This window comes from Rhamphochromis longiceps, linkage group LG4, assembly GCF_057381845.1.
Source record: "Rhamphochromis longiceps isolate RC_006_pf linkage group LG4, R_longiceps_female_GT1.1, whole genome shotgun sequence".
In the NCBI taxonomy this organism is placed as follows: Eukaryota; Metazoa; Chordata; class Actinopteri; order Cichliformes; family Cichlidae; genus Rhamphochromis; species Rhamphochromis longiceps.
In genome coordinates this window covers 28,394,592-28,405,466 of record NC_140560.1, presented here as the reverse complement: position 1 = coordinate 28,405,466, position 10,875 = coordinate 28,394,592, and the positions used below count along the sequence as shown (strand labels likewise).

Sequence of the window (10,875 nt, the reverse complement as noted above, 5' to 3'; positions counted from 1 at the left end):
TGTTGTGAAGTCAATTTTGTTTGTTGATTTTTGCTTATCTACATAAAAATCAGTTTGGAAATGAATAGCATTGTGTACTGTTATGCTAGGCCTGTAAGGTGCTTTCTTTTTATCCGACTCTGTTTTCTGTTTCTTAAAGCCGTGGTCCAAATTAGTTGTTGTTTTCCCGGGGACAGATGACAATTGTGACGCATCAATTGCAGATACAGACATAATTCCACTTAATTTGTTGCTGACCCTCAGTCTCTCTAGAGACTAGTCTACCTGCCAAAAATTTCTAGAAGAAATGAAACGTTCTCTTTGGAAGCACAGCTTGGTTTTTCTTTACATTTCTTCAGATTTCTTTAATTGTTTCTCTCGGACCAATTACGCTTTCAAATGTGTCTGTGCCTTTTAATAATTCTGTAATGTGGATTAATTGAAGAGACAAAATATAACTTGCTCAATTGGAATCAAAAGTTCAGTGCCTTACAGTATTTTGTGGACCATAATGTGATCGCTAAATGTCTCATACATTCAGCCTACTTCAGCTGAAAGGAAAAAGGCTAATCTAATGAGGTTTGCTTCACCAGTTTAAGAGGATGAAGCAGATTTTTTTTTTTTTTAACTGACTGATAATCGTCTGTATTTGCCATGCACTTCAAGAAAACACAGCAACGCCCGACCACTGAACACACAGATCTGATGTGGATTTGTCATTTGATATCAGAAACCCAACAGTTTGCAAAGAAAAGCACCAAACAGGGAGAATCTTGTATATGAACTGTAATAGATGTATCATTATGCTCTGCATTGGAATAGTTTAATCTATTTTGCATTATTGTTAGTTGTTGTGTCTTCTTTGTTGTTGTTTTTTTTTGTTTGTTTGTTTGTTTTTAACATTATAAAAATGGAGCCAGAAGATTTATGCAATCTTGTACATGTATGGAGCTGTTCAAATTAAGTAAAAAAAGAAATATTAGTGTAAAGTCAAAAGTAAATGATCTTAATGTGGAGCCGGTTGTTCCATGTACTTTAGAAAATTTCAGTAAAAATGTTATTTTAACATTGAAACCCTGAAATATTGAATGTATTGCTCTAAATTAGAATTTCAATGAATAGGTCACTGGATATTATGGAGCGCAGTTAATTGATTATGATGTAGCATCTAGTTGTGAACTTCTATTCAATAAAATTTATTAGAACTTAAACAAATGCAAGTTTTCAAGTTTCTATTTGTTAGCATAATCATAAAATAACTATAAAGAAAGAAATGTATTTTTCTCAGGGTAAAACAGTGATTTGTTAGAGAATGTTAAATCTGAGGAAACTGCATTTCATGGATCTATTTACTTAATGTAAGTGGGTTTAGACATTATAGATTAAAACATATGTCCCTTATTTTGTGATGAGCTGTATGGATATGTAGGAAATTCTATACTGATAATTGTAGAAATTATTCTGTTGGTATATATTGATATTTTTGTGTTGTGAACACAAAAACAGGTGCAAGTCTTAGAATACTAGATGTTTCTTTTCTACATTGAGGATTGTGTACCGCATATTTACTGTAGTGTATTACTAGTTTGTTAACACTTGTTAAATTGTTACACTACAGTTATGCAATGGTTTACAGAGTTCACAAAATTATTTTTATCATCTTGAGAATTAAAATAATTTTTCATCTGAAAAGTGTGACTAATTTTTGTCTCAAACACAACTGACAGAAAAAGATTTTGCGCCTTAAAGAGGAAGTGGACTAGCAGAGGAGGCAAAATGCTGTTTTTGAATAAATATTTATTGAACAATATCTAAAAAGTAAAACAAGTGAAAGCTATAAATTTCTATGCACTTTTTGGAGCAACCTTTGGAAAATATGCTTATACGTGCACACATTTGAATGTTTATGGCACAGTGACATCACAGCTCTCAGAAGACAAGGTATCAAATAGGTAGCATATCAGCAGCATAGCCTGGAAAACAATATAAAATGAACAAACTTCAAATGTATATTAACACATTGTTAGGGTTATTAAGCTGCTGAGGATGTGGTTTATTTAAATATATTAAGAATAAAAAAGAATCAAAAGTTGATATTTTTCAGGTGTACCTCTTTTTCATTTTCTGGGAAGACAATGCTTTTCCCTACTTGCTCCAGGTCTGGCCTTTCCTTGTAAATCCTGTTGCAATAATGCAGAATTTAAAAAAATAAATAAACAAAGTCTACGTTTATCAAGTTTGTTTTTCCTCCATACCTTTTAAGAATCAGGCCAAACTCAGTTGCGATATTTTCTCTTCGGAGAGCCACGATGAGACAAGGAGTTGAGTTGATCTTTTGAGAGCATAAGAAAACAGCCAAAGTCAGCATCTGACTGCACTGTCTGCATGAATTTATGGTCCAAATAAACCTGTATCAAGGTCCCATTCCTCACCTTCTCCCTTATGCTTGACGCTTTAAGTGTCTCTGATATATGTTTTTGCTGCTCATCATCTAGGATGCTCATCCTTCCTGCCATTAGATGGCAGTCTGATCCCAGCACCTGCTCCACTATCTCCAGTTGGGAAGGCACTTGGCTGCCTGGTGTAGCGTTCAAGGGTATCAGCAGACAGGTTGTTTGCCTGTGCTTCAGGGACCCTAGTACCAACAAACAAGCAAAACAGAACATTTGTTTGCATACAGCTTACAAAGGTTACCTGGAACTGAGTCATATTTCAACATCCTTTCCAAGAGAACCTCTGCCAAAAAGATAAATCATTTAAAGGGACATATTTGCTTAAAAATAACTAGTGAACCCTGCAATGTTCACTGTTGTCAATTAAACTGAGTCATATTTAATAATGGGGAGATGTGGATTCATTAATATGAGTACATGGCTAATGCGTTATGATTAAAAGGCATAGGTGCTCATAGCTCTGTTTTGTCAGCAACAATACCGTATAATTAAATAAAATATTAAAGAAAACACCAGAACCTCCATTTGGTCGTGACTCAGAGGAGACTGAAAGACTTTCCTGAGCTGCTTGAGTCAGTGTGCAGCTCCGCTGACGCTCTACGGAGGCTAATGGGTCTGAACATAAGCTGAGTATCTGGGGAAAACAAATCATCTGTTTTTTAGCCAAAATTACAACCCTTGTATTCAACATAGGATGGCTTTGAAGTCTGGTTACCCATGTCCCGTGTTTAACAAGCATACCTGCTCCTGTCTCATTGTGTTGGTCTCAGTACAGCAGAGCCCCTCAGGAAAAAACCTCCTTACATCCATAATTGCTTGCTGATACGATCCTGATCCTGTAACGTTGGTTACTGACATTTTAAACATAATACTTACATGGTAATCCTGTTCTCGTGTACGAGTATACAGGGTAGTGATCACAGAAGCTTATAAGTAGGTCGTACCATGACAGGTCATCCACATTGAAGAGTCCTCTTGGCTCAGCATGTCCAGCAGCCTCTTCACAGCATTTTCTCCCTGAAGGCAGAGAGCCAGCGAGGGGCCAGAGCACAGGTTGTGCCCACTTTCTGCACGCAGCAGTGAAGTAGCACCACTTTTGTCATGGGTCACTACCTGTATGCCCACCAACGTGAGGCCACTCTGCTGAAGTTTGCTGACTATTTTAGTGAGACTGTGATTCCAAGCTCGTGGTTTCAACAGGCACACGGTGAGCAGCATCTGTGGGTCTGAACAGAAAGTTAGCAGCTCTGATGTATCACTGAGAGCACCTTTCATAGAGAACAACAAACTTACCGGGAATCATTTCATGCTCGAAGAAAAAAAGGGAGGCTTGTCTGAGGGCCACTTCAGGTGTGGGAGACATGAGGACACTCAGGCTTTGAGGACAGTCATGTGGTAGGAGCTTCCTCAACGAAGAAAAATCAGCAAATCCTCTCAAAGCACACACTAGAGCTGGAGAAGACATCAGCGTTTCCATGCTGGTGTAGCAGAGCGGATCTCCCACCTCATACGGGCTCAGCTCCTGGGCTTGAAGTCGAGTCAGCACAGGAAGCCACTTCAGGCTGAGGAGCCTAAATCTAGCATGTTGTTCATCACCTATAACATTAAAAAAAAGTATTGCAATCAATCAGAAACAATAAGGGTAATTAAAAGAATTGTGATGAGGCCAAAAAAAATCACTCAGAATGAGGTTTGTTTAGCTAGTTGTGCTCTCAGATACTTCTACCTTCTTCTATCAGCACTCTGTTTAGGAGGCTGAGGCCTTGGGTCAAGTCCTTCCCACACAGAGTCAAAACTACTACCTGCTCCATGTCAGGTCTGAATGAACACCTGTGATGAGACAGGATCACACTGGAGGGATTTGGCACTGCCCACATGCAACTAACTACAAAGAAAACATATATAAGTAGAGAGTTACAGCACGGGATCGTCTTCTCGTATCTGTACTGACCATAAACTGCTTACCAAAGTTTTGGAATAAGTTCTTGTTGATCGGTACAGTGTGGAAACACAAGCTTGGCTCTGATGTGTGAACACCATCCTTTCCTGAGTGAATGTAACCCAGAAGCTTTTGAGCTTTGAATTCTTTCATTAGCACTGAAACATATGACAGTTGGACGAGATTATGTTGACAGCAAAGACTTCCAGCATTATAAGACACACATTTTGACATTTCACGTTACAGAGATGAATTATGTTATAGGGTTGAGACAGATTTTGAGACCTGATGGTAGACCGACACTGTGACGCGATGCATTTTCTTTTCTCAGCAGTAACACGAGACAGTGAGAGGGCAGCTCTAGCTCTTTTTGATCTGGAGTGGAAGCAGGTGGACTGCAGAACACAGATGCCTACCAACAAATTATATATTATTATATGTTTTACTGATTAACTTGTACCTATGAGTAAAAATAAAGTCATATTATATTTCTCTTCTATTATTATTGTTAGCATTTTTATTATTATTATTAACCCTTATTTAACCACGAAAAAGAATAACTCAAAGGACAGCAGTACAATAATAATGACTAATTATTCAGGTTATTCAAGCAAAACATTTGAAACCTGAACTGCCTTAAATTCATTTGATTCCAGCAGGAAAGAGCTGCATTTGAATGCTCTTTTTCCAAATTCAGTATGAACCTTTGAGACAGATAGAAGGAATAATTCTTGAGACCTAAGACAATCACTTTCAAAACCTTTTTTGCTTAGATTTGATTGATTAGAGCTTCTCTCTCTAAGACTCTGTGTACTGAGCGAGTGTCTTGGTTCTTCTACCTGGAAGCTGCTGAAGCCCAGGAGGGAGGCCCCGTGGCTATGAACCTGCAGTCTCTGCAGCCCTCTAAGACTGAAGCCTCTGCGTTCACATACAGCCAGCACTTGGCCATAGCAGCATGGAGGAACAACAGGTGACACCAAGAGGAGGAAATCAGCTACACAAATTAGGGAGAGAAAGAAGAGGAGCTCCACTCAAGTAAAATGTTTTTATCCTTGATACAAACAAGGACTTTGACTCAGGATGATAAAAGTTAAAATTGAAAGGTAAGCACTGACAAATTTTCCCTACTGTGACAGTTTGGACTTGCTGAATTATCATACCTTTAGTTGTGGCACACAGGAAAGAAGATGATCTGCTTGGATTGGACAGGATGGCTCCAGCTCTGTCATCTGAAGGCACACTTCTAAAAAGAAAATGTTAGGTAGCTGATTCTAAAAACATCACACTGTAACACTTTAAAATAAGCTCCAGTCATCCCCACAGGATTACACCAACACCCATCAGTTAATGGCATCAATTAAATGTAATAAATACCCTGGAATTTGTCCAGGGTGGTGGAAAATGTGCAATAATCAGTTATTTGATAAAAAAAAAAACTTCATGGACATAGTTCAAGAACATTTTCCACACACCTGTTGTGATCCTGTGCACTTCCTCCCTGCAGTCTTCCTGAAAACCACAGGCACAGCTCACTGTGGACCTGACTGGCCAGTTGGGGTGAATAGATGAATGGTGGTTCTTGATCTCTGCAGTGTAGACCATCGCTGGAAGTGGTTTCTGCCTTTTTGGGCCGCAGAGAATCTAAGGAGCTAGTTATGTCCTTCAACAAGGAGTGGGCATAAGGACCTCGGACTGCTAGAGTAACAACGGGATGACAGGGCTCATGGTCTCTCAGACTACCCGCTGTTCTACCTGAATGAGAGGAGACGTTTTCAAAGGCTTTTTTTAATCAGTAAAAAAACAAGCATCCAGGCCAAGTGGAGTAACTTTAAGCACAGATGGTATTAGTTATGTCCTACCAAAGCGCTCACTCAGAAGCTCCTGTGGTGGATAAAGCAGCCGGAGACCACACACATCGAGTCCTGAGTCTAGGACCAGCTGGAGGGTGTAGTGTGTTAGAAGAGGATGTTGAAAGAAGCCACTGCACCCCAGAACAACTGACACCTACAACAAAGTCGAGTAAAAATAAATTTAGTCCCTGCTGTTCCTCTGACTCTGTGCTTCCTGCAATCAAAAGAAAGCCGTTAAAGAAAGCACAATTACTCCTGCAGATAGCACTTTTAAAGACACCCCGCTCACCTCTGTGTGCACCTCCTGTGTGGTCTCTTTCCCCTTAAAAGCACGATCCCGAGTTTCCACTGTCTGCCAGTAAAAACCTGGACTTAGACCAAATGTCCTCTCTATGACCTAAAAAACAAAAAACAAAAAACAAAATACAGTGAGCAGGAAGGAAAAACATCTGAGTGCTCTGATGTTGGGAGTCTTAAAGCAACCTTCCTGCAGCAACCCACCGTTTGGTTGGAGGTGGCAGAGATAAAACAATTTAAACAAGATGAAGGGAGGTGGATGGGAGAGGTGCAGGGTCGCTGGTCCAACAGGTTTTTAAGGTGAGGCAGCCAGCTGGTAATTGCAGTGAGTGAGGTCTCAGAGAGGAACCTGCAGACATTATTATAGAAAGGTGCATAGACGTCTGTGTCCCGTTTCTAGAAAACAAATATGAGATCTGCGTCACTGTCAAATTCATGAGACAAAGGCTACATTCACACTGCATGCCTTAGCACTCAAATCTGAGCCACGGTTTACATCCCTTTGTTTGTTTGCCCATTCAGTAACAAAGCTTTCACATACTGTTTCTGATGCAGTGGCTATTACTTCTGTATTAGGTGTCAGGATGCCGTTAAAGGAAGGAGAATCTTGACTCTGACAATAAAATTCCTTCCAAAAAAATAGCTAAAAAATGTTTTAATGTGAAAAGATAATCACAACGAGTTTATATCCAAAACATCAGACCACTTTGTTGAAGCGATAGCCTGTGCAGCTGAACTAGAGCCAGGCCATACTTTCATGTCATGCCAAGTACCATGTCACTTTATCCTTTATTTAAGCAGGCAAAGCATTAAAAAAAACTTCTACAAGCATTTTACAATGCCAATCTGGGAAAGGGTAGAGCCTCTTGAGGAACTAAATTAGCTTCAAAGAAGTCTCAAAAGCAGTAAGAGTCGCTGGTAAAATTTTGCATCCTGGTGGTGAAAGTTTTAGCTAAAAGTTGCAGGGGGGTAATTACAAAAAAGGAACTGTGTCTGCCAGCACATCTCCACTCAACTCTCAGGTCAGGTTAGAGACCGGTGACATGAATTCTGATTTTACTGTTCAGTCTGAACTCATGATGTACCTACAATCTTTGCAAACTATATACAGACCTGTGTCTGATTTAGGCCACAGACTGAATTGGCTCAAATCAGAATTTAAAAGATCAGTTTTGTGCAGTTTAAATGTTTTTTTGTGTGTGTAATTTCTTCCTCTTTTGTTTTGCATGTACCCTTGCTGGATAACAGTGACGAGCCACAATTAAAACATGCAAAGCCAGTCCATCTTCTGTCCACAGCTGGTGAAGTCCTGCAACCCAGAATGGGACCTTTGCACTGATCTTGTCTTCACTGCTACGTGGCTCTGAACCGACCTGACAAAACATGAACACAGAGGGGAAAGAACTCAAAAAAACAAACTACAGTATGGCTAACATAAGAAGATAGAAGCCACTGTCCACTAACCAGAGACAGAAACCATGCCACTAAAGTGTTATAGATGTGCAATTTGGTTGCAGCTGGATATTTTCTCTTCCCATGTCCTCTGTCTTCTATCACACCAGGACTGCAGAGGTTGACTTTCAGCAGCAAGGAGCCCTTACTTTCAATACCTGCTGGTAGTGTGCTGATTGGCTCTTGATGAGATGCTTCCTGAAAAATGGGAAGTAGTAAGTGTAGGGAAATGCACTGTGCATTTACTCTGAATTAAGTGACACTTACAAACTCATAGAGAACATCAGTCATTTCGGCAGCTGGCTGCTTCCCGGACACAGATTTGGTTGGACAATGTTTTTCCAGCTGCCTAAGAGTTTCCTGGGCTTGTTCATGGTGAGACGCCTTCTTAACCCGTCGTCTCAGTTGGTCCCTAATAGTTCGTCATCATCGCGGTTAACATATTTGTTTATAAGAGTTAATACAAATAAAGGCAAACAAAACAAACTCCATACCTCTGCTGTTTTGGTTCTTTAACTAAACTTCCTAAAACAGTTTGTGGGCTTTCCACTTCAGGTTCGGATTGTTTATCTACCCACAGATGTTCTGACTTAACATCTGTGCTTGCTTCCACGCCGAGCTCTGGATGACGCATACGTTTATCAGGATATTTATTCTCATTTCTATTCATCTCCCTTACTTTTTTAAGCAACATACTCTTTCCAGTCTCTTCCCTGCAAGCACAGCAATGACAACATGAGCATAAAGAAAACAAGCACAACTGCAAGAAAAAGGTCGATTATTATAATAATATTATCTTTAAAGGCTCACGGATCCTGGGCAGTGATATGACTTACTTGTCGGAGTCTGGACTCACAGGTTCTAACACAGACGCAGTCTGATTCTTACAGAAAGCAGCTAATTTCTCCATTATATTCTCCTGCAACTTGTCTGTGCCACCACCTGCAAAACAAAGATTCAGTTCATAAACCTGTCATCGATCACTACAGCCTCAGTGAATCGTTTCATAATGACTTACCTTGATGCGTTTTCAGGGGTGCCACTGTTACATGGGGTTGCAAAGACAGCTTGTTCTCTTTTAGATTTTTAAGGGCATCATCCAAGTCCCACTGGTCAAGGCTCTGAATGTAAGTTTTTAGAGAATATTTACTTGCATTGTTTATAACTGCTTTCATATGATGTTTTTCTACTCTTCAAACTTACAGCAAGTGAGAGAACAGGGCAACCATCATAGGATTTCACATTTTCCAGGTCTGGTTTTAAAGAGGCCTTCAGCTTGACGCCTTTATTCAACACCTCAGAATTATCCTCACCAGCACCCGCCTTTAATGATAACAAGAAAACAAAGTACATTTAAAATGCTGTGGCTTTATGGTGCTGTGCTCTAACCAGACCAGTATATCCCACCTCAGCATCATCCACACAGGCTAATGTACTGCTTTCTACAGTTTCACTAACATCCATCGTTTTGCAAATCTCTTCAGATAATGGTTTTGGGAGCTCCTGATTGAGGGAAACGAGACAAATAAAAATAATAAAAATAAGAAATAACAATGATCATTCAGAATCAGAATCACAGAAACAGAGGGAAATTGAGTATTTATTATTATCATTCATGTCATCATAATCAGTCATTCGTTTGCTTGGGTTTCATGATTTTTCTATCATTAAGAATAAAAAAAAAAATTCACTGACCTCAAATTCAGCATCTACTGAAAAACTGTTGAAGTCCTCAGGAAGCTTCAGGGAAAGAGCAGCTGGTCTTTCATATATGGCGATGATTTCGTCTTTCTCTGGCTATACAACGTTAAAACGGCATTAATTGTGTAAATAAATAGTTATTAGCGGACGTTAGCAAGATTTAAGTTTAAAAACACAACTTACAGGTGAAAGGTCAAAGTCCATGGTAGGAATATTTGGTTTAACTTTCTCCAAAATTGAATTCCAACACGAAGAACGGTTAAAATCCATTTATAACAATGTATAAAAAGAAACTAATTTAAAGTAAGAACGTTTTTTGTGTTGTTGGTGTGTCTTTGAGCTGAATGTGTAATTGCTAGTCCCTGGGTACTTCTTGGTTACCATTGGAAACGAGAAGCTTCACAACAGTGTTGCCTTCAAATGCTGCCAGTAATTCCCATACTGAAACGCGAAAGTTTCGCGAAAATGTGAAAGCAAACAAGTACTAAATTGGCATAGTGTTCCAAAGTTGCGTTGTGTGTGTGTTAGGGCAGGTAAGCTCACCAGGATGTAACTTTTCTAAATATAGGGAAATGTTCTTTTTATGCTGGCTAACACTCTTTTATGACCTTTTAAACAGGAATTTTCCTAGTTTGCTAGCTACCGTGCTAAAATTGCTTAAAGTTATAGTTTTCATACAGCTGAATAAACGTCAAACAGAAAACCGATTAAACAGAAGTCTGAGATGATCGAATATTTACGCCAGTGTCCTGTTATATTTTAGACAGAAAGGAGCAGACGGCTGAGTTTATTTAACTCCACCGAGACATCTGATGACGCAAAACTGAAGGCTAGACCGTCCAATTTCACAGCCGCTCACTTCCGGCCTACCGGGACTTCGGAGGACCCGGCCCACGTAGACCGCGAAGGCCGGGTCCTCAGGTGGATGCAGGCTATGAATTTGGACACCCCTACAGGTGCTGTGCATAGCCATACTATACCTACTATTTCAAGGCCTTCATACGATTTTACAGGATTGCTTGATGTTTTTTCTAATTTTAACTAACCAATACTCAGACATTTTTGATGCATTTGTTCCAAATTACAGATCCTGTTTCATTTTTGTGGTAAGCCAGGCCAGTGAAAATGCCAGGATTTAATCTGTGAAATGTTTTGAGTTATTCATGTTCAAACATTTCTTCAAATTTCAAAGGCCCATGATGAT

General features: G+C 39.5%; 1 protein-coding gene across 3 annotated transcripts; it reads right to left on the bottom strand.

The window, feature by feature from the left end:
- Nucleotides 1-1,758: 1,758 nt before the first annotated feature.
- LOC146671923 (dynein axonemal assembly factor 8) lies at nucleotides 1,759-10,685 on the bottom strand. 3 transcript variants are annotated; one of them, XM_085404345.1, is made up of 27 exons: nucleotides 9,855-10,685; nucleotides 9,666-9,767; nucleotides 9,378-9,473; nucleotides 9,174-9,293; nucleotides 8,989-9,091; nucleotides 8,807-8,912; nucleotides 8,465-8,683; nucleotides 8,238-8,382; nucleotides 7,983-8,168; nucleotides 7,751-7,891; nucleotides 6,723-6,914; nucleotides 6,511-6,618; nucleotides 6,231-6,375; nucleotides 5,844-6,123; nucleotides 5,532-5,611; nucleotides 5,211-5,365; nucleotides 4,657-4,783; nucleotides 4,398-4,529; nucleotides 4,159-4,317; nucleotides 3,726-4,028; nucleotides 3,377-3,658; nucleotides 3,174-3,268; nucleotides 2,952-3,066; nucleotides 2,412-2,614; nucleotides 2,235-2,311; nucleotides 2,090-2,159; nucleotides 1,759-1,952 (listed from the first exon to the last, which is right to left on the bottom strand). In XM_085404345.1, the coding sequence occupies exons 1-27, from the start codon at nucleotides 9,939-9,941 to the stop codon at nucleotides 1,884-1,886; spliced, it is 3,897 nt and encodes a 1,298-aa protein (XP_085260471.1). In that variant the 5' UTR covers nucleotides 9,942-10,685; the 3' UTR covers nucleotides 1,759-1,883. The 3 variants fall into 3 exon arrangements, with proteins under 3 accessions (XP_085260471.1, XP_085260470.1, XP_085260472.1); XM_085404344.1 differs by having other exon boundaries at nucleotides 5,532-5,614; nucleotides 9,855-10,683; XM_085404346.1 differs by lacking the exon at nucleotides 9,378-9,473 and having other exon boundaries at nucleotides 5,532-5,614; nucleotides 9,855-10,684.
- Between the last annotated feature and the right edge of the window lie 190 nt (nucleotides 10,686-10,875).

Bases quoted from the DNA above. Each gene is read 5' to 3' on its own strand.
- LOC146671923 (XM_085404344.1), bottom strand. From the start codon at position 9,941: ATGGATTTTAACCGTTCTTCGTGTTGGAATTCAATTTTGGAGAAAGTT. The intron at 8,383-8,464 runs GTATGGAGTTTG...ACGAACTATTAG, and splicing joins AAAGAACCAAAACAGCAGAG to GGACCAACTGAGACGACGGG. The intron at 6,376-6,510 runs GTGAGCGGGGTG...ACTTTGTTGTAG, and splicing joins CACAGGAGGTGCACACAGAG to GTGTCAGTTGTTCTGGGGTG.